Raw genomic sequence first — 23665 nt, forward strand, 5'->3', positions numbered from 1 at the left:
AGCTTCTGTTGCTCTCTACGTTCCCAGAAAAGTGCTGGTGTGACAATCTCCTTACTCATTCTTGTGTCGACTATTTTTTATTGCTTCTTAAGACATAAATTTTTAATACCAGCCTGGTAACGGAAATTAAATTGACAAAAATTATTTATACACACACATATATAGCTCTGCATTATCAGTGTTTCTTTCTAAAAATATATGCACACATATGTTCTTGAACAAATTTTCTTTTACAAATGAATGATTTTTCACATAAAAACATTAACACTTACACAATTTTTGGCAATAAATATCATATTTGTTTGACAGTAGCATTCGGCTACTAGTATCTACAACTATCCTTTTTCTATGCAACGTAGTGTGCATTTTTCTCACAATCAGTTTTCCACTTGAATTATTTCGCTCAAATCACATTCATCTATTTTCATGCTGCTTTGACAGCGTACAAAGACAAATGTCTCACTGTAAGATATATATAGACGAAACTACCGTCGTGTATATAAAATCATAAATAAAATTCAAAATTTAATGGACTCTTTCGTATTTGATATGGGACTTGCTGTGTTATTAACAAGGTAACGGGTGATTTTTTTGAGGTTAGGATTTTCATGCATTAGTATTTGACAGATCACGTGGGATTTCAGACATGGTGTCAAAGAGAAAGATGCTCAGTATGCTTTGACATTTCATCATGAATAGACTTACTAACGAGCAACGCTTGCAAATCATTGAATTTTATTACCAAAATCAGTGTTCGGTTCGAAATGTGTTTTATCGACAAATTTTGTTCAGCGATGAGGCTCATTTCTGGTTGAATGGCTACGTAAATAAGCAAAATTGCCGCATTTGGGGTGAAGAGCAACCAGAAGCCGTTCAAGAACTGCCCATGCATCCCGAAAAATGCACTGTTTGGTGTGGTTTGTACGCTGGTGGAATCATTGGACCGTATTTTTTCAAAGATGCTGTTGGACGCAACGTTACGGTGAATGGCGATCGCTATCGTTCGATGCTAACAAACTTTTTGTTGCCAAAAATGGAAGAACTGAACTTGGTTGACATGTGGTTTCAACAAGATGGCGCTACATGCCACACAGCTCGCGATTCTATGGCCATTTTGAGGGAAAACTTCGGACAACAATTCATCTCAAGAAATGGACCCGTAAGTTGGCCACCAAGATCATGCGATTTAACGCCTTTAGACTATTTTTTGTGGGGCTACGTCAAGTCTAAAGTCTACAGAAATAAGCCAGCAACTATTCCAGCTTTGGAAGACAACATTTCCGAAGAAATTCGGGCTATTCCGGCCGAAATGCTCGAAAAATTTGCCCAAAATTGGACTTTCCGAATGGACCACCTAAGACGCAGCCGCGGTCAACATTTAAATGAAATTATCTTCAAAAAGTAAATGTCATAAACCAATCTAACGTTTCAAATAAAGAACCGATGAGATTTTGCAAATTTTATGCGTTTTTTTTTTTTAAAAAGTTATCAAGCTCTTAAAAAATCACCCTTTATTTCTACGATTTTCTTCTATGTTCTGTCAACGTCCCTTCTGGGTACATAACCTATTCTTAGCATTCTAAAATGGTGGCATATTTGTTCCTGTTCCTGTATAATGTCAGCCATATACCTTTACCTTAACAAAGCTCTCATTTTGAAGATATTTTAATTTTTATTTAAAGTTATGTATATTTTGCTTATTGACGAAGCAGCCAAAAATGAGCCTCATCACTGAAGATAGTTTTTCGATGAAAATGTGGATAATTTTTAAATTGTTGGTTGCTCAGCCCATTTCATGACCATATGATTACTCCGGTGGTCAAGATGTTTCAGATTTTGCTTCGATTTGATCTTATAAGAATGCAGGCTCAGATCCTTTGAAAAATTAGCTCAATGACGCCACAGTGATGCCCAACGTTTGAGATCTACGTGTGAGAGACTGATTTGAATCGTCCTCAATTGATGCACTAGTAGCAGCAATATTCTCAGCACTACGATCACTTCTTTGCCTTTTCATTGCCACGAGAGCATTTGGTACTGTGCCCGTAGATTCAAAATTTTACACTAGATGTTCAACTGCTGATCTAACAGGACGATTATGACGACCATAAATTGGACGTAGCGCTCTTAAAGTTGAGCCCACTGACTTCGAATTTCGGTAGTAAATTTTTATAATTTCGCCTCCTTGTTTCTTTCCATATTGATTACGATTCCATAAGTACAGTAACAATGATAACAATTCAAAAAATATATTTATAGGTCTGCTAAATAGAGCTGAAGTATAAGATGGCAGCTAAAATTGAAATATGCTAAAAAAATACATATAATTTACTGCATATATACAAGTATAACTGCAGTGTATTAAGTCACAGCATCACACTGCGTATGAGTAACATTGCAATGCTTTAGTTTCAGCTGAGTAAAGGCTATTTTGTTGCTATTTGATTGTTATTTTAAATTATATTATTGCTTGTAAATAAACACGTTTTTATAAAAGCTACATTTTGCAAATTAGCTTAAGTGATTGCTCGGGGACAAATGAGCCGCTCATTCTCATTAATTTTTCTGCATACCCACCAGTTTTTTGATCTGATCACAAATCGATTTTTCGCAGGCCAAAAGCAAACAAAACTTTGGGTAAAAATCAACTTTTTAACGCCGTTAACCTGTAAATTATTCTTTTTCGACATTAGGTAATTATACAGACAATATCTTCTAGTGAAGAGTTTTCTTAAATTTCATTTAACACTGCTGTAATGGAGGGCCTTATTTAAGCGCCGTCGGATACCGTGTATAACTCAAAAAATATTTGATTATTTTTTTGTAATTTACTGTGTATTCTCCAAATATGTATAAATATATTCATTTAATTTATTTACAATCCCAAAGCTGGAATACCCTTCACAAATAAAGAAGTTTCCATTCAAGTACTTAATTTTGATCATTTATAGTTTATATGGCAACTAATTGATATAATGGTTCGATTTGAAAAATTTCTTCAGATATTGTAGCGTTGACTTAAAAAGCAATATATGCCAAATTTTATGAGAGTACCTTGTCAAATGAAAAAGGTTTCCATACTAGCTTTTATTTCGATTTTTCAGTTTTTATGGCTGCTATATGCATAGTAATCCCCGATCTGAATAATTTCTCTGCACATTAAATTGCTTCTTCAGACAATAACACTAGCCAAATTTCGTAAAGATATCTTGTCAAATAAAAATGATTTCCTTGCAAGCACTTGATTCCGATCGTTCAGTTTGTATAGCAGCTATATGCTTGGTGGTTCAATATCAACGGTTACAACAAATGGGTAGCTTCTCGATTTGAAAAGAACGTGTGAAAATTTCAGACCGATATCTCAAAACCGACGCAGCTCTCCACCGGATTATTTAGGTATACTTGTATAAGTATGTTATTGGTTATCGGAAGTTTCAGTTTGAATGTTACAAGCATCGCAGCAAACTTAATATACTCTGTTAAGGGTATACAAATACCCCCAAAATATAACCTTTTCCCAAAAAAACTGATATATGTATCAAAATAAACATCACTAACATATTTTTTTTTAACTTTTTGTGTTATATTAGTTTAGTTTTCTCCCTAAAAAAAACTAATGATCAAAGAACTTGTAATAAATTTAACTCAGCTCTCAGCTACAGCCAAGCACTGTTGTCCTTTCCTCTTCAACAAACAATTCCTTGGCTTCAATAAAATACAAAAAAAAATTCTTTGGAGTAAAAATATTTTAAAAAATATTATTTTTATTTATTTCTAATAACACAAATGTTTAAAAACTCAAACAAAGACTCAAACATGAGATAAAAACATATACCATATAAATATGGATGTTTGAAACAAGCATCCTGTTTACCCCATAGTTCCTAGTTCCGAGTGCAACGAAGTCAACTCTCGGTAAGCTACTACGGCAACAGGAAATGCAAATAAGAGCAGAAGGGAGTGTGACAAGAGGCTAACATGTTGCTGTGGTTGTTGTTGCGCTGCAGCGTTGCTATTGAATGCAAAGTGGGAAATTTATATGCAAAGACACGTTTAAATGCCGCACTGCTGTCTCTAGCATCACTCACCACTAAACGTTCATATTTATGTATGTGCGACAAAACGAAAAAACGAGCAACAGCATTATAACAATAACAAAAAACATGAACTTATGTGCTTATTGGCAGAGGAGGCGGCACTGACATCAGCAAAATCATTTTCGAGAGCATTCATTCTATGCAAAGAGCATCGAATTGCCAGCTGTGCTGATATGAGAAAGGCACGAGTGAAGTACACGAGTGTGTAAAGTAGTTGCGGGGGGCAGCGAGCGGTTGGCGCGGAGAGGCAAACTAAACGTTTTCAAAACTTTCGTTGGATGCAAAAGTTGGCGAAACTTTGCAAGTCAAACAACAAGGCCGGCACCGATACTCAAATGAGAATTTTTACCTACACGAAGTTATCAGCAGCGGCGCACTCGAGCAGCCAGCCGGCTTTCGCATCTCCATTATTTTGCAACTTAAAGTTACATCAAAGTGGCACAACAATGGGTCCCAAATGTAAAACTCGTGCGGTTTTCGGGTGCGCAAAATACGCAAAATAAAACTCAAAGGAACCCACGAAATAAGAGAATTACGAGGGTGGTTGAAGAAGTCGGTAAACACGGAATAAATCACTGCTAATGTGGACGATGACATCATGCGATGAGTCGACGTTACGAGTTTTCGAGAGAAAGGCGCTGCTGAAGATGTATGATCCTTTGCGCAAGCGGCTTCTCCTTGCCAGGTTATGTCTTTCGAATGGATGGGAATCCTCCAGCTCTGAAAGTATTTGAAACAGTACTCGCCGAGGGAAGCAGAGGAAGAGGAAGACCTCCACTCCGCTGGAAAGACCGTGTGGAAAAGGACTTAGCTACACTTGGAATCTGCAATTGGCACCGAACAGCGAAAAAGAAGAACGACTGACGCCACTAAAGAAAAAGAAGAGGTGAGACTTTGTAATGTAAAAATGTAACACATATGATGTTGTAAAGAATTGTTACCATAGAGAATTCACCACATTCCAAATATGAATTCATCAAAAATTCGACCAATTTCAGAAAAGTTCATTAAAAAGACACAGAAGGTCTTATCGAACTACCCTCGTGGTAAACGTAGTGATTACAACCGAACGAACTGAAGGGCACCAAGAAAAGGAAAAAGTTATGCAAGCAGTTTTGGGTTTACGAAAACAAGAATAACCAAAAAAAAATACCAAAAATAAAACAAAACTTCAGTTACGTAAAATATTATTTAAAAACTATTCATAAGTCGTGGCAATATGAATCGGACAGCGGAAGGCGCGGTAAGTGCGGTAAGCGAATGTGAAAGACGACAGCCGACAAATGGCAAATGGCACAATGGAGCAGGTGTGAGGGAATTAGTGCCGTTTATTACTGATAATTACGACAAAGCTCCAACAACTAGCAGCAATGCTGGCACCTCGAATTTCATTATACAAACGAGGCCAAGTGTCGAAACGCACAAGCACTCCTCCGAAAGGACAGACGCACACTAAATGGGCAAAGTTTGCGAAATTTGTGAAATTTTGATAATTTAAAGTTCACACGATAATGGCGATGTACTCGAATTCACACGCTCTCTCACCTCGGCCAAAGTGTTGCACCTCAACATGTTGCCGATGCTGTCCATAAAAGCGATGCGAGACTTTCAAGTTGATGTAACGCCACCCGCAGCACGATATACTATACCAGTTGTGTGTTTTAAGAGTTATATTACACCATGAGAGGAAATATAAAAAAATAAAAAAACATACTAAATAAGATACATATATTTATTCTTACTAATTTCTGGTTTTATCTACAAGCACAATTTTTGTAGTGGTGCTTTCTTTTCAACATTTATAAATCGCTATGGCGATTTATTTGCTACTGACGAGTTCAACGATCAACACCACGTTCTACATTGTCCTTACCACCAATCACTGTATTAAAATTGGTAGTTGTTCCTTTCATACACGTAGTACTGAAAGAAATTGATATGTCAATTTTCTTTTAAATCCAACAGCTGTAGAGATCAACGCCCCATCTCACAATAAATAACTTTTAAGACCAGTATGCCTGGATAGAAAGCTTTCATGGGAGCCGAATACCGAAAAGAGAGCAAAAAGACATGGATTGCCATTGTCATTGGCAAATGGTAAGGTCTCTCACCGAAAGTGGTCCTCTATTCTACGACACCATAGTCAAACTCATAAAGTTCTATTAAGCCTTTATCTTGCAAAGAAACTCAAGAGCGTTCAACCGGCGGCGCTCATCAGAATTTGTGGTCCAATCCAACCAAGGCACTTAACGCCATCTTGGATATAGTGTCTGGTGGCATCGTCGGAAGGTGTGTGGCTGTGAAAGTTGCTATCAGACTAAAAAAAATCTGGGTTCTTTAAAGAACACGTAGCTGAACACTTGGATATCTTCAAACACTTTAACTTCATACCGGATCTCTTGGATCATGTAGTCGCCAAGCCAAACTCTGGCGAATCATTCTCTGCCCGTATACCGACGATGGAGTTGTGGGTGAGAAGAAGCCTTATAATTATTCAATAGAGCACCACCGGTCTTTTCTATACCTAGTACATACTTTCGCTTGAAAGTTGGTAACTGAGTTTGGTAGTCGAATAGAGGTTACCAAACCAGTGCTGCACATAACACAAAGAATTTGGTTTAATGTTTCGGGTATAAAGCTTATCAATGTTAGACTCGGACCAAAAGACCCGAATACTTTGCAAAAACGACACCGACACCATTAGTGATGAGACTTGGGTTTATGAATATCACGTAGAAACGTTCCAACATTCCAGTGAATATCGCTTCAAAAATGCGGCGAAGCGGAAGCGCTGAAGATATTGAAGGACCAGCCTTGGCTTATAGCTAATATATGGGAAATTAAAATCAGCTTTGGCATGATTCTATTGTCTCAAAAGGAGCCTATTTTGAAGACAATAATAAATATTTGTATTAAAATAGGTGAAAATGTAGCTTTTTGTCAGTCCGGGTCAAATTTGATCAGATGGTATTTTATATTTATATTTTAGTATTCAAATATTTATCTCGCAGATGATAAATTCGTTCATTTGAGAGGCCCACATAAAAATATGGAACAAAGAAATTGTCTCAAATTTTGTATTTTTAACCAAATTTCGTGTGCACAATCGTTGCGATTATTGGAAAAGAGTTACGATGATTCATTTTTATCGAAAACACAAGCCTACAAGTAGTAAAAGGTATTTAATGCTGTTCTGGAAGACTTTCGACCTCTTCAACCTACGAAAATATTAAAAAAAGTGAAGTATATAGTACATGAAATCGTCAGGGAAGTGTTAGATAGGAGGCAAAAGAGCTCTATATCTGAATGATGATCCGAAGGATTTTATTGGATATTTTGGGTATGAAACACGTTCTTTCTCGACCCGATAAACTAAAATTTTTTCACAAAGACTACCGCAAACAGATCTCTCATGTCTAAGACTGATCGTGCGAATTTCGATCCCACATTCATGGAGAACATTGTAACAGCCGATAAGACATGAGTTTATGAGCAAACAAGTCAACAATCACCGGAATGGAGGAAAAAAAATTAGCCGAAATCAATAAAACACGTCAAAGCCGCTCAAAAATCAAGGTGATGCCTTGGTTATTTTCGATATTCGTGGTTTGGTGCATCATGAATGTATCACGAAAGGGTAGACGGTCAATAAGAAGTTTAATTTGGCCATATTGAGGCGTTTGCGTAAGAACATCCGTCGAAAACGACGGCATTTGTGGAAAACAATTCATGAATTCTTCACGATGACCGAATATAAAACCAAAAACGGAATGAATTCCATCATTCAACCACCGTATTCATCTGATTTGACTTCGTGTGAGTTTTTCTTGTTTCCCAAACTGAAATTGCCGCTCCGTAGAACCAATTTTCAGTCGATCGATAAGATAAAACAAAATTCACTGAAGGAGTTGAAGACCATCTCGAGAAGTGCTTATGAATAGTGTTTCGAGGACTGGAAAAATCGTTGACCTAAGTGTATTACGTCTGATGAGGATTACTTTGAAGGCGACAAAACTAAATATTGACGAATAATTAAATATTACATTTGCGTTTATTTACAATTTCCGGGTGCCTTTTTGTCGCAATCTACATTATTTTGAATTTGTATGTCGTCAAGTAGTCAACAGATGTCATTTCACAGAAACAGAACAAGTCCCCAGCTTTTAACTTGTATTCTCTATTTTCAAAAGAAGTGTGAGCATCGAATTTCATTTTAAAACTCAATACTGCTCTGAGTCAAACCATAACTTGCTGGCTTCGCAGATTTCTGATTCCAAGAAATGCAGCTAAACGTGCTGTTTTTGTTTTTCAACCGTGCACTACGCGCCAAAAAAGCTCAAAACGAATGAAAGCGACGACGAGCTGCCTGCTGCTCTATCGCAATTTCGCAGCAACTTGAATTTGAGTGTAAAACTTTTATAAACAAATTAATTTTGCCTCGAACTCAGTTTATAACATTGCAAATTCAATTTTGTTTACTCACGATGCGCAGCCGACAGCACTCCCTACCCCCCGACAAAGAGAGCGCAAACAGTATGGCAGTGAGGTGGGAGGCGGGAGGCGGCTTCTTGCATACTTTGTAGGCACTTGTTTGCGCGCGTGGATTTATATTGTTGTCGTTATTTGTGGACAATTCAGTTTGGAAAGGCAGTTTTATTAACTGAAAAGCAAAGGCGAATGCAATAAAAAATGCGGCAAAGTAAAATTGTAAACAAAGTTTTATTATTTACACACGCAGCGATTTTGATTGTGCAGGGTGTGTTCTTTTGTAATAATTTCTGCCAGCTGCATAATTGAGTGCAGACCTAAAACATTTCTGGAAGCGAAAAGTCATAATTTTCAGTGAAGGCTTACTGATTTTTTTTTGTGTTTTGATTCCAAGTTTAGGCCTTCAGCATGCAATTGAGATATACTAACTCTCGTTGACCCTAGGAAAATCCACGCAGGAAAATCATTATAAAATGTAAGGCAACCCCTCTTCCATATAGGCGTTTCTGCATTCACTACCAGCCCATAAGTCAAAATCCTGCAATTATGGCTTATTGATATTCAAGAGAAAATCTAAATTTATGGCCACAAAGTGTGCACATGCGACTCATGCATGTACTACTTACATATGTATATGTTCCGATCAAACACAATGGCACGTGGCACCCTTCTCAGATGAATCCACTGCGAATGTATAAAGGGCAGCGGCTCGCATAGCATGCAGAGAACAAATCCGCTGCCTACGCAAGTATATATTATATGTATATGTATTGGCAGTATAGATTATGGGTTAGTGTTGGTTGTATGCTTTTGTGTTGCCAAGCCTCTCCGGTGGACGGCACCACAATTCCCGAGCTACCAAACCAAAACAACCAATAACGGAGTTGGTTCGCATTGCTTCATTGTGCACTATTTACACAAACTCATAAATGCAATAGAGTGCCTGGCCGATAAGAAAAATATTCAAACGGGTTTCAAATCGAATTTTATATACTGTGCAAATATATTGTACAATAAAGAAATACTGTTGTTTCAAGTAAGCATTTTTACATGATACTAACTAGAAATTTTCGTGTGTGTTTTAAGCTCGCTTTGTCTGACTCACAGTCACTGAAAAAAGTTCTACGAAAACCAAAAATCTACATTTCTATTTCAGAAAAAAAAAATGATAAAAAACACAAATCTTTATGTTGCCATTAAAATAAGCTTCTTTTAAGCTCCATGCAAACATGCCAACGCTTAACTCAATTTCACTTGTCATAAGCCCCGGTTGGCCACCCCAGTGCTTTCAGCGAATGACTTTTAATGGCTCTAATGGACTCTTGGGGCATACATTGAAACGCATTTTTCAGTTTCGAAACCAGAAAAGAACCAAATGGAACCAAATCATTGGCCTCAATAACAGCGCGGTTAGTTCTGTTTTCATTTGATTGGATAAAGAACGAGGAAAAGGCGAAATATCTCGTGTCATCAAACAAACAGTCATCGCACACGTCACTGGCAGTCATAATTTCGAAGTCATATATAATTTCGTCTATCTGAAAACCAATATTAACAGCAACAACATTGTCTGTCTCGAAATCAGCGCAGAATAACTCTTGCCAACAGGTGCTAATTCGGGCAGAGTAGGCAATTGAGAAGTAAATTCCTCTCTCGACGTACAAAAACCAAACTGTACAAGTCACTCATCATCTCCGTCCTGCTATATGGTGCAAAGGCATGGACGATGACAACATGAGTCGGCGTTACGAGTTTTCGAGAGAAAGGTTCTACAGATTTATGGTCCTTTGCGCATTGGCAACGACGAATACTGCAGTCGATGGAACGAAGATATGTTCGAGATATTGGACAACATTGGCATTCAGCGAAGTAAGAGACAGCGGCTAAGCTAAGCTTAGCGAATGGATGAGGCATTTCATGAAAATACTTCTGAGAGTATTCGAAGCAGTACGCGCCGGAGAAGGCAGAAGACTCTGTTGAAAAGACCAGTTGGAAATGCACCTAGCAAGCGAAAAAGAAATATGACTGGCGCGCTGTTGTAAACTCAGTTATGCCATTAAAGAAGAAGAAGAACCAAAATGTGGGGAAACACGATAGCTGTGCAATCACGTAGACGCCTCAAAATGCCAAGTATGATTCGGTTTTGACCTGTTGAACTTGTAGAACGAATTCAAAGTGAATCACACCACTGTTATCGAAACCACCGATTAGCATCACCTAGATTTTCTAGCGACTTTGACGTAGATCTTTTGATTAAGGATAATTTTTGGAGCGCCCTTCGCTAGATTGTTGAACAGTTTCGATATGCCTACGTCTCGTCACCAGTATGAATGTGTTTAATGTGTGTACGGTTCTCAGGTACGTTGTTAAATACATCTTTTCCGATCTCAATTTGAAGATGTTTTGGAAAAAGCTGCAGATCTTTTGATGCGGGTCTAGTGTTGATACGCTCATAGCTAAAGCATTAATCAAAATTATTGAATCGATCGATAAGAGACACCTGACAGCAACTCTTTTGTGGTTAAAAAAACTTAGCATTTTTCTTCCACAACACACTTTTTGAAAGACTTTCAGAAACTTCGGTTTCTGAACTTAAAGCAAAAATGTTAAAAATGACAATTAGGTCTCAAAACTTCTTGGCATGCCTTTAAGAGAATAATATAATTGTTCATGAAAAAGTAAATAGTTTTCTAAAAATGGCTTGTCCAACGGTGTTGGAACACTCATCATTGAGCGCATAGCAAACATTATAAAACATTATAAACACTTATACGAGTATATATGTTTATGTAATGGTAACAAATAAGTTAAATTTCTGTAAAATCTGGAAAATTTCAGTTCACACAACATTCTTCTCACATGCTTTTCACACAAGTCTTTGGAAATATCTCCCTAGTACGCTTACTATGTTATTAATACTTATTAATGCAATACAATACCCAAATAATTTGGCAACCGACTAACTGGCCAAGTGCCAAATTCTTAAATACCTTTGCTTGTGCACAGGCACATACCGTACAAAGGGGTTTGGGGGACTCATAATAATTTGGAGCTTCATATTTCTGCTAATTTTGGTCACACACATGCCGAGCCACACGCACAACAAAATATATTTACATAGTATGTAGCTACGAGCTATTTGCATCTGCTCCTTTGCTTGACCATTCTATCCCAAATACATAGTTGCATTTTACAGCTACCCTGTAGGAACACATTCAAGTCACGCAACATAATTTTTTATAAATTAACAGTGAATATCTAAATTAGCAACAGTCATGAGGGTACTGGTTTTACTAATTTGATTAACAGGACAAAAAAGGATTTAGGACCGCAAAGATATTTCAAATAGATTTGAATTGAATCAGACGCTGAATACTGTTCTACATTTATCGTGAACCAAATTCGAAAAAGAAACCCCAAACATTTTTTTTATAAAGTAAAAGATAGAAAATCGGGTACTAAATGTAGCTTGAGCACCGGAAAATTTTCTTTTGGGTCTCGGCACGAACTTATAGAACTTTCGTTAACTAAGAAAGAAATTCACTGGCCTTTCTGCCTATACTTGAAGTATTTCAATTCCTGCAGGAATGCTTTTGCTCGCATGCATTCTCATACATACATATGTATGATTAAGAGTTATTCCGAAAATGAGAACACATGACTATCATAAAATGCCAATTACTGGAATGTGAGTTTGTATGTAATAAATATGAGGATATGTACCAGTATGTTAAATGCCATACAATTGGTCAATTTGAACTAATTCAAAATATTTTACAAAATTTAATGACAATTTCCAATATTTTTTGTCATTTGCAAGGCAATAACATGGAAGTAGTTCCAATGGACGGTAAAACCTTTTCGTTTCACGTATTTTTTTAAATGTTTATCGGTTTAAAATACACGCACGGAACTCATAAGCATTATACTAAAACTTATTTTTTATAATAGACGAACAACAATAGGGCAGATGATTCCATTCATATACTTGTAATATAAGACATCTCCAAAACAACAATTGATAACCTACATACTTGATGAAGAAATTCTGATGGTATTACAATGAGTGTATACGATCTTACTAGAAAACCATCCCTTATAGGATGTATTCGCGTTGATCCTTCCGGTTTAGAATCCCTATTAAGAAAGGATTCTAGAAGTATCTAAGGGTAGTATTGGATAGCAAACTGCTGTAAAAGCACAATATGGAAATAGAAATAGTGAGAAAAGAAATGCGTGTAGGCAGATACTCTCGCTATCTCATGCACTGGTGCTACACAACTATCGTAAGACCAATGCTTCTCTACGGTGCAGTAGTGTGTTAAATGACCAAACGTATGGAAATCCACTTACAGGAAGCCAATGAAAAGGGTTTAGAGGCTCGCTGTGCTATGTATAACGGGAGTTTTAAGAACAACTCGAGCAGCGGCTCTTGAACTGGTACTAAACCTACCACCTATAAACCTCTTCGCTCAAAAATTAGCAGCAAAATCGGTGGGACGAATACCGGCTGTAGGAGAATTTACATATAGAACCTTCAGGCATAGCTCGATGGGTAATGGCGGTTTGGCAAACAACGACTAGATGATCTCTCTTTTCAACTAGAGATGGTTCAAAGTAAACATAAAAAAAGATGGTTGGCTTAACGGTATGTTAGCTGCGCGCAACACTCTAAACATTTATACGGATGGCTCGAAAATGGAAGATGGAGTTGGTGTGGGGATATACTGCCCACAATTAGACATATGGCAGCATTTTGAGTTGGCGGACCACTGCAGTATATTTCCAGATAAGATCATTACTATTGCGAAAGCCACAGAGCTAGCCTGCAATGCACCTGCAGGCAATTCTAGAGTAGTCTTCGTAGAAAGCCAAGCAGCAATCAAGGCAGTAACCTCGTATCGCATATCGGCCAGAAGTGTGTTGGGAAGCAGGGTAGCAGTGGAAAGTAAAGTGAAATAGTAGACGAAGTTGCCAAGAATGGTGTACGGCTAACATTCAAAACTGTGGTCAACATTTCGAAACCGATGCATTATCTATACGACGACGAAGACAGAATCATGGCAAGGAAAGTCAAAACCCGATAGAACGAGCTGCAAAACTCATGTATAAAAGGTTAGATCGGAAGTACACAGCATTTCTATTGGTACTCGATAGGAATATGATCGGAATACTAACTGGATACTGTCTGACGCAGGCCCGCAGAATGGAGTTAACAGATCTAAAAAATGGAAATGTCTAGAGCAAGGCACCAGCACAACAATGGAGCATCTCTTGTGCAAAGACAACACTGCACGAGATACTTAGGGTTCCTACGGTTTGATACACTGGAGAAGGTATCGATATTGAGGCCACAGAGTCTGTTAAAATTCACGTCAAGCGCGGGCATCCTAAAAGATGACAACTCCTCATGGACCTAGTAACTGAACTCCATCTGGTGTCGGTCAGGACTAAAAATGTTTATTTACTATAAGCATGGCTCATTGGCCCACCAGAGTAAGAGGCTTTCAAAAACACTTTCACGCCAATTATACGCACCCTTTCCAAAGTCAAATACAAGGAATTATTTCAACAGCTTTCAAAAAACATTCAATATTATACTGAAAATCTTTGTCACTCACCTTTCTTCGTCCACAACAAAGCATTCTTCGCGCACGCGAATTTCCTGTAGCTGCTTTCAATCGAGTAAACTTCTTCTTCCACTGCATCTAGTGGTAGTGGGGGCGTGGCGACACAACGTATCTATTGCACGTTTTGGCAATTCCACTCCAATGTTGCATTACGATGTGCGAGATAACGCCTCAATTGTGGCATCCACCATTGGTCACAATAAAACACGTGACAATTTCGTAGCGGCTGGAAATTGCGATGCATAAACGACCACCATGTGAACGGGACCAAGTGCTGCTGTGGATTCTCGCGCTTGAATGATTCATTTCATTCGCATGAAATAACTGCTTTTATGTAGTTTCATGTCGGATGCTTTGTAAATTTATAACGGTATTTTGGTGCGACGTTTAAATAACTATACGTATGCTTCGTTGATGTTTTATTATTGCTCACGAGGTCTGGGTTTTCACATTTATTATGTCTAAAATTGTGCAGGATCTACGAAGAAAAATGTGAAGAGAAGAATTTTTTTTTAAAAAATGCATGAATGTGTAAAAAAAGATTATTTTAATATTAATAATAAATACGTGCAATGGAAGAAAGTAATGCTGTACGAAAATAGACTCCCATTCCTGACAATCGTGTCAATATAGTCCAAATAATGTAGCATAAGGCCTAAAACCAAAATCAGCTGGGTAAGATTTTATGATACTACAACAACAACAAAATTGGAGAACGACTCATACCCAAGTTCTTTGAGACCTTCCCTTCACTTTACCAATCCTGGAAAGCACTGATGGACCGGTGGTCGCTCGTGGAACGCAGGCTACTACTCCTACGTCCAAGGCACATTCCTTGACCAAGGACCGAAGTGACTGTTTACTGATACACAACGCGGCTGACACCTCAGCAGAGCAAGCTCACATCACCCTTTCTATCTAACCAGCAGAGACATCGCTCTCGAGACTTCCAGGGATTCCCAGTGCGCCGCTTTGTATACCGGTCAGGTTGTTATATCAATCGCACCTAACATGGTAAAAAACCCTGAGCAGAAAGCTTCCCATTGTGGGTCCTTCGCGCTTGGGTTTTTCTTTATCATGCCGACATGTATTTCTATGAGAAGGATCTGCTAGTTTTTATACCGCATCCTCCACTCCTGCCGCTCATCGTCGGGGACTGCTTATTCCTTTTAACTTATAATTTGTCAGCAAGGCAGATTTCTTCTTCTTTTTAATAAAACTACTCGACGAACCAGCAGAGAGTCGATTAGAAGAGAACATTGATAAATTGGCTGCTTCTAAGTATTTGCCCAAAACAACTATCAGTTTCTCACTCAAATGAAAGAAATATTAGAAAGACTGACACATATTCTGCATATCAATGAACGTCTCGCTTTCATGGCGCAAACACAAGCTCTAAGAGTCGTCCAACTTCTTGAGTAGCAGCCATTTTAAAAGCATCAACTGTCATATTCTTGTCATTAATTTTGTTACAGCGAGAAGGAAATTTGAGCCGCCTGACATGATGAGCATGTTATCCTGCGCCAACAACTAATCCGACATGTGTCACACCACGCTGACAGCATTTAGACCAAGAAGTATCCTCACACACGAAGAGCACAGCACGCGCATCTTGGCGAAGAATTTACATGTCTACAAAAAAATAGAATGCAAATGTGTGAGCATGTGTGTGCCGCAAGAAAAAAGCATGCAAAGATGCAACTGAGGAAATTGGCTTCCACATTTTTTTTTCTTTAAAGTTCAACATCAAAATAAACTGCAGTTTTAGTTATTCTTAAAGCGTGGCTTTATAACCTTTTTAGCAAGGCCTTTTTATTTCCAATCCCGAACTGTGCTAGTTATGTGTGGCAAGCAAAGCATTTTTTAGATTTCCTCCTAACATTTCATTAAAATCTTTTCTTGGCGGCCCATAATGCCCGCCGCATAACGGTGAACTCATAAAACGAGACCACAATAAAGGAATTCGCTCGGCTGGAAAGAACTGCTACATGAATAATGAGTCAATAAAATGTTCTTTTAAATGGTTAGACTCCTTCGACTTTTACGGTTTAATGTGCAAAAACTAACATGTCGTTAAACAGCGAAAACATGACAGCAAAGGCGCGGCAGCAGGTGAGGTGGCAACACTGACTCTTGGCAGGCGACTTGCTGGCTCGCTGCAACGCTGCTACACTTGCTCATTGGCTGACTGACGACGCGTCGGGCAGAGGAAAATTAATTTATGTTTGGCAATGCAACGAAACCACTCGCCGGCAAGGCATGCCGGATACACGCACACACACACATACACACCCTAATGTTTATACATATGCATATACAAGCAACATGCTCTACTCTTTGTTTGGCCTAATATTCAGTGGTATTTCAGTCGCCCATAATGCTTACAATACCTCGAAGCGGTCGCAAGCCAACGGCGACTCAATCAACCCTTTCCAGTCGGCACACACACACGCTTGCCACACATACATATGCGCCACCTCTTGCGCCGCTACCGCTGTAGTCGCATACTTGGCGCAGGCCAGCCAGCATTTCCGCTTGGCATGCGTCGTGTATGCGTGCATTATGGACGACTAACTCCGCAGAGGGGTAGAGGTGGAGTGCGCCGCTGCAGCTTTGGGTGACGCGGAGGAAACGAACTTAACTTCATAGCGACATAATGCAAGCGCAGCTTTAATGGCTACTAAAACTGTGCGCTCGCTTGCCTATTGAGCCAAGAGAAAGAAGAAATATTGCCGTCAGTGCAACAATGGCATCGTATATGCTTGTTTGCACGACTGTATGTGTGTGTGCGTCGTTGAAAGCTTCACCCAGTGTATATACAAATTACCTATAAACATGTGTACGCGAGTATGTGTGTGTGCGCCTCAATGCATTCACTTCATTCTCAGCTTGGCTGCGTGTGCATGTGAGCTCGTGGCAAACACGCCGCTTGAATTCAATTTAAACGCCTAAAAGTGTGCAGTAAAATTGAAACAACGCCTTGCTGGCGGCACCTTCGCCATTCATTGAGCACGACTGCCACAGGCCAACGGCATTACAGCCGATGAGTGGCGCTTTTATTAGTTTATGGCCGTAGATAAGCATGTGTGGGTGAGTTTATGAAAAATGTTTACAATTCAGTTTGGTTATTTTTAAAGTACTGTGCATTATTAGTTTTCCGACTGATTCATCAAGTATACTAAAGTGAATGTTTTGAAGTCACAGTAATTAGCTTTAAGTACTTAATAAAGACTTTAAGTATTTAATTTCTTTTGAGAAACTCTTGGCAAAAAAATAGTCAGTTAAAGTCAAATAAAGTTAAATACTTTCGACTTATTTTTTTTACACCTAGTTTTTTCCGGATTTATAGATTCAGACAAAAATCGGTTTCGATTTAGACCCTGTGTTTAGCAAATAACTTTGAAATGTGTTCCTAATTTGATGCTTTTTTTTTGTTTTACGTCTACTTAACTCCAGGTCATTACTACAAATATACAGTGTGTTCCAAAACTACCGCAACTTTTTGCAAGATTTGCAGCCATTTCGAAATCTTATTTCAGCTGACGAAGGAGAAGCACTATTCCGACCATATTTTGTATGAAAATTTCCAAACTTTCATTATTTTTAAAATATTGTCCAATAATGACTCTATCCTGTAACACTCCATTTTTACTAAGGCTAAACTGTTAGCTGCCCATCTGATTTTTAAGCGTTGCCATTACTACGTTACATAAATGACGTCGAATTTAAACCTTGCGTAAATTTTGAGACACCCTGTATCTAATTCCAATCTCTATTTTGGGATACCCTTTATTACATATAAATTCAGTTTAATTTGAAACCAAGTAACTTTATGCTAGTTAAAAGGGGTCCTCAGCCCGATTTGTGATTGCTTCACTCAACATTGTTTGAGCACGCGTCAACGATTTTTTCTTCGCCAAAGCCCAAAACGAAAGCCGGGTAGCTGAAAACATGAAACCCGTCCTGATGGTTTCGTCGATTTCATTATGATAATTCCGGTTCCAAAGATGATCCTCTCTCTGGAAGGAAAATTATCAAAAATATCGATAAAATAATGGAAATCGTCAAACGCGGCTATCATGTAAGCACTAATTTAATAGCGTAGAAGCTAAACTTGACACAAAAAATCATTTGAAACTATTTACGTACAACATCCGGTGTGCTTAACGAGGGTACCTGTTAATGACAGCTCTACCCCACGGCGCTCAAAGACAGAGCAGATCAAATTAATGATCTGCGCCTAAAAATGCAAGGCATTTTCCAGTACCGATTGGCAGCATGGAATGTATGCACTAACTGCCTTTATAGGTTACAAGGTCTGTCTAAATCTCTGCCATACTTTGGGTCCGGCATCCGGATACGATACATCCCCACACCCAACTGACAAAGTGTCAGATCTTATCGCAATCGGGTTTTAACCACAATCACCACGATACTCTCCGAAGAGCCACTCCGCATGAGCAGGTTATGGTGAACTTCAAGGGCTTCTGCTCGCCGTAGTACCAGAATTATGTGTTCGGTCAGAACTATCAGCCGAAACTACTACAACTTGAGCTTCCATACTGCTCTGGACTAGTGGACTGGTGACCAGGAGTTGAACCCCTAATGCACATTAAACGCACGCACCATTCACATAAGTGGCTACCCAGTTAAACGTCTTCGCCGCCTAACTATTCACGCGCAAACTTAGTGTCGCTCGGCGTTCCGATTAGTGGAGATCTTACCTCTAACATTTTAAAGTCTATCAGTCCAGCTAATTACCATACCAGCCAGATTCCTAAGGTCCGAGTACATCGGGTATTCTGCATTAACATGCATCCAATTCTTGTGCCGCCCCGCACACAAAGACCCCGACCTATCAGATAGATGCCTCTGAATGAAATTTAGTATGACGAATGGGTATCAAACGAATTAACGCAAAAAAACTCAAAGAGAAAATTTCCATCTATGAATCACTGCTGCAAAGCGATAAAACTCATTAATTTGTAATGCAAATGATTACTGGGAATGCAAAGTTATTCACTTAGGACAACGTCAAGTGAAATGGTCGTGGCTGAATTCCACTGAGCCGGCATAAAAGGGGGCTACGCCAAAATTGACGTATGTTGGATAAAGTACATTATATGGCTGCGAGACGTGGAATATTGCAGCGAACGGTTTACAACTGCTGCAATCCTTTTTTAATCGATGTCTTCGAAAAATTTTGCGGTTATTCTGGCCTAACGTTATTAGCAATGCTAACCTCTGGACCGTAACCAAACAGCTACCGGTCCACATCGAAATTCGACGTCGTAAATGGAAATGGATCGGCCACACTCTGCGTAAACCTCACGACGACATTAGCAGAACAGCGCTAGATTGGAATCCGCAAGGAAGCCGAAGGCGTGGAAGACCAGCCAACACCTGGAGACGGGAAGTCGAAGCAGAAGCACAAAGAAGTGGTTATTCTTGGAGCGAAATTAAATTTATAGCTGTAAATAAAATGAATTATAATTTGTTTATTGAGGCCCTATGTTCCACCTAGGAACTACGGGAAAATATATATATATATATACGCCAAAATTGACCAGGAATAAGGTCAGACTCTTAATTTGAACCTGACAATACTATCAGCGATTGGAGCTTATTTCAGCCAGACAACGCCTGTCCATCGATTGTGACTCGCTTCTAGATTGGTTGAGAGATTATTATGTATTGACCTCTTTGTCCGGAGTGTCAACAATTGGTTATTACTTGCACCTGTCTCTAGCGAATGACTTTGTTCGTGAAAAATTCGCCTCAAGAGGACCTTGTTCTCAATAGGAATGAAATCTTCTATACCTTCTGACTTTCGAAATTTCGAAAAAAAACCTTACAAAACGGTCATTACACTGGATGACTCCCTTAATGGAAAAATAATGGACTTCTTTTTACTAGACCTTACATTAATAAAGACCTTTATAATAATAAAAGCTTCGTTAACCACTTTGCCGCCCAGCTAGCTAAAATTTCTAAAAGGAATATACTACGCTATGAAAAACCTCCAAACTACAGAAAACTGAATTGATCAATACATATTTCACACCAGAGATGTTAATCTCGAGGCAATTACAGTTTGGTAAACCCATACATGTACCGCTTTATTGAAGTTTGGCATTTAATGTTCTATCATCAACCCTTTTATTATAAACTTTTGCTTTTAAACTGAGCCTTAATTTATGCTTAAATGAAAATTACTTAAAATAATTACATATTTTTAGGTACTCAAGGCAGAAAAATCATTTCTTTGAGTGTTTAAATTCATAACATCCACTTTCCACATGGCCAAACTAATATTTTTACTACCCACAGTCTAGTTAAATGCCGACAATTTCGCTATGAGCCGGGCGTTAATACCTGTACAAAAAAAACACAACAACAAAAAATAAGCAAAAAACAAAAAACACTTTTAATTAAGTCCTACTAGGATAACAACGCCAAAAGACCTAGATCTGCCGGAGCACAGCCTGGCAGAGCAGCAACAAGGGCGCAGACATGGATGCACTAATGGCAGGCAGGACCAGCGCCAGTGCAGTGTGTGTGCAAGGGCTTGATTTGTTTGGCAATTTGCCAAATTTTGTGGCAGGCTCTCATATACTCACACATACATATGACTGAATTACTAAATTTATATATAACGGTAACTGCGAGCAACAGCTACAGCGGCAAAAATCTGGCTAAACACTTCTACAAAACACCAGAAGAAAACAAAGCACTTACAGAAGTACAAAAAAAGGCTTGCAACATAAGAACCGACAGATAGTCGCATGCAGGGACACACATTTCGGTCGATCGTTGATAGAAACATGACATCTTGTTGCTGCAATCTTGCGGGAACTACAACTGCGCGCAAGACGCGTCTGCTGATGAGGAGTTGCGTGACAATAACAACAACAACGCAGTGCATGCATGAGAGCATCAGCGTAATGCGGCCAAATCATTTGCCAGAAAGCACACATTTTCGCACACACACACACACACGCATTGGAATATGAACACACGAAGCCATGAACTCACACACACACGCACGTGTGTTTCAGCGCGTTTATTGGCACGGACAAACAAGTCGGTGAAATCACAGCAGCCAACAGCCACAAGCCGGCTATGAACTATGAAAGCGCCATGCGACATGTGATATGTGGCATGAAATTCGTATGTCGCTCGCCTGATGCATTCCAATGAACTTGTGACACATTCGCATACAATGCAAGCAACGAGTATTCGGCCAACGGCATTATGCTGCGCTGCCAACAAGATTTATTCTACGGCCACTGCCTTTTGATTGCGCCAGCGCAGGGCCAATGCTTTGGTCGACGCAACGTTTGTGCAAATCAGTAATGAGCACCCACCAGCAGCACCGCCAGCACCACTTTAAAGGAAGCTGTTACAACAATTGCAATGTGCGAGGAAAAAAATTGAAGCCCCCACACTTCCTAGAGGAAGTATGTAGCAATTCTATTGACTTTTTAATGAGTTCCTGCATATACATATGTATATAGTGAGGACTCTCGTGTTTTATTTTAAATCACTAAAAAAAATTCAAATCAAATTAATATTCACCATGTTCAGAACCATATTTTCAGTTGTCTCAGATCTGATTGAAAAGCATATTGAGAAAAAGTGGCAAGTGATACTAAACTAGGAACTATCACAAAATTTTCAGGATTTTACAGTTTCCATCATTGGAAAACTGTTCTATTAAATGCTGCTTAAAGTTTTCCAAACCTCAGACATTCATTCGAAAATCTCTTGTTAAACCCTAAAACACATATCTTGCATTCGAACATATTTAGTTTCAATTTTTGTGGAAAACTCTTTCCATACTCTAATCCATACTGTACTTCGTAGAAATCATAATTCAACCGAGCAGAATATTTATACGATTTTATAATAGCCGTTTTTGTAATATATATTTAGGTTTTGCTAAGGAGTTATTCGAACTATTACCTAGTATTCTTTTGCTTGTAATTTAGCAAAGCAACTAGTGCCATCTTTTGAACACCTCCTTTAGTAGGGGCCGTTTAGTCTAGAGATTTGAAAGAATCGATAATTGCTTTCATACATATTTCGATAGTCTAGATTGATTGATTGATAAACGAGGAACCTTAGGTCTATTGTGCTCTCTCCAAAATCACAAAGACTCACCTAGCCCCAGCTTAGTGATAAACTCAAATATTTTACTGGGTGCTAGCGAAGCAATGTGACCCCAATTTGGAAATATGGATCCAAGGGTCTTTGACCTGCGTCTGCACACTGCTGTGCAGTGAATTAGCAGGTGGTCTGGAGTCTCAGGCTTGATGTCGCAAAACCGGCAATTCGCACAAAAAGTTAGGCCCATGTTGTGTAAGTGCTTCTTCAGCATGCAGTGGCCAGTGTAAAATGGGATCAGTAGTCCAGTTGATTGCATATTTAAACTTGCTGTCCTCCCCCCTCACTAGCAACTTGACATGCCGCAGCCATGTTGTTGATGCCAACTCCTTCTTCCTTGCGGAGCATCTTATTGAAGATAATGGGGAGGAACAGTGAAGAGTTCAGGTTCTACCATGTTAGTGGATGCTGCGGAGCGGGTGAGCTCATCAGCCAGTTCGTTCCCACTATACCTTTGTGACCAGGCATACGTTCATTACGATATTTGCGTTGATGGTTTATCTTTATGCACTGATTTATGGCAAAGACTTTTGCTGAGAAATGCTTGGAAAACTTCCCATAAACTTTAAAAGCATTTTTCTTAAAACAAATCTTCTTAGATACCTCTCAATACTAGGAACCACCGAAAAATGGAAATTGTTGATTTGTAATATTTTTCCTAAAATTCGAGAAATTTAAAAAATGTTTTTAAAAAATGTACCTTTACTTTTGATAAGCCGTTATATTATGCATTTTTTATAGTTCGAATAAATATTTTTTTGGTTTTATTGTTTGATAATGAATTGATAATGAATTGATGAATAACTAGACAATTATAGGGTACACTCAGCATACAAAAATTTCCAAAATATTTTCTTATAACATAATAAAGTTTGTATCAAAAATTTTCAAATGATTACCAAAAGTCCAATTTTTAGTATATAATAGTCCAATGGGTACATTTAGGCTTACAAATTAGAAAGCCTTTTCTTTTGTTTCTAATAAGCAAATCAGACGAAAACGTGATGGAAGTGTGGGCTCATTTTTTCGGGGTTACCCTCGCCTCGAACTGTATATCATGTTCAACACAACGATTTCAGCTTAAGATGTATGTATGTATATACTTATATTTATACTGTTGTTGTAGCGGCAGAATTCTGGTTACGTAGACCAGACTGAAGTGAGAACGGTAGTACATATATTTATATTGTATATATTTATACTGTCGAAATATATGTATGTTAATAAATGATAATAAACTTATAACTTATAGGAAGACCCCCATAAGGACAAAAATTAAACATT

At 38.5% G+C, this 23665-nt stretch overlaps 1 protein-coding gene across 6 annotated transcripts in view; it reads right to left on the reverse strand.

Annotated features, from left to right (window-relative positions):
• LOC105227040 (rho GTPase-activating protein 100F) overlaps positions 1 to 23665 on the reverse strand; it is a 101011-nt gene that overhangs the window by 70098 nt on the left and 7248 nt on the right. For all 6 annotated transcript variants that reach the window (XM_049450389.1, XM_049450393.1, XM_049450388.1 and 3 more), the window contains exon 2: positions 14207 to 14693. In XM_049450389.1, coding sequence (XP_049306346.1) covers positions 14207 to 14293 — 87 coding nt within the window. In that variant the 5' untranslated portion in view covers positions 14294 to 14693. The remainder of the gene's footprint in view (positions 1 to 14206; positions 14694 to 23665) is intronic.

Source organism: Bactrocera dorsalis, chromosome 2 (genome assembly GCF_023373825.1).
Source record: "Bactrocera dorsalis isolate Fly_Bdor chromosome 2, ASM2337382v1, whole genome shotgun sequence".
Classification (NCBI taxonomy): Eukaryota; Metazoa; Arthropoda; class Insecta; order Diptera; family Tephritidae; genus Bactrocera; species Bactrocera dorsalis.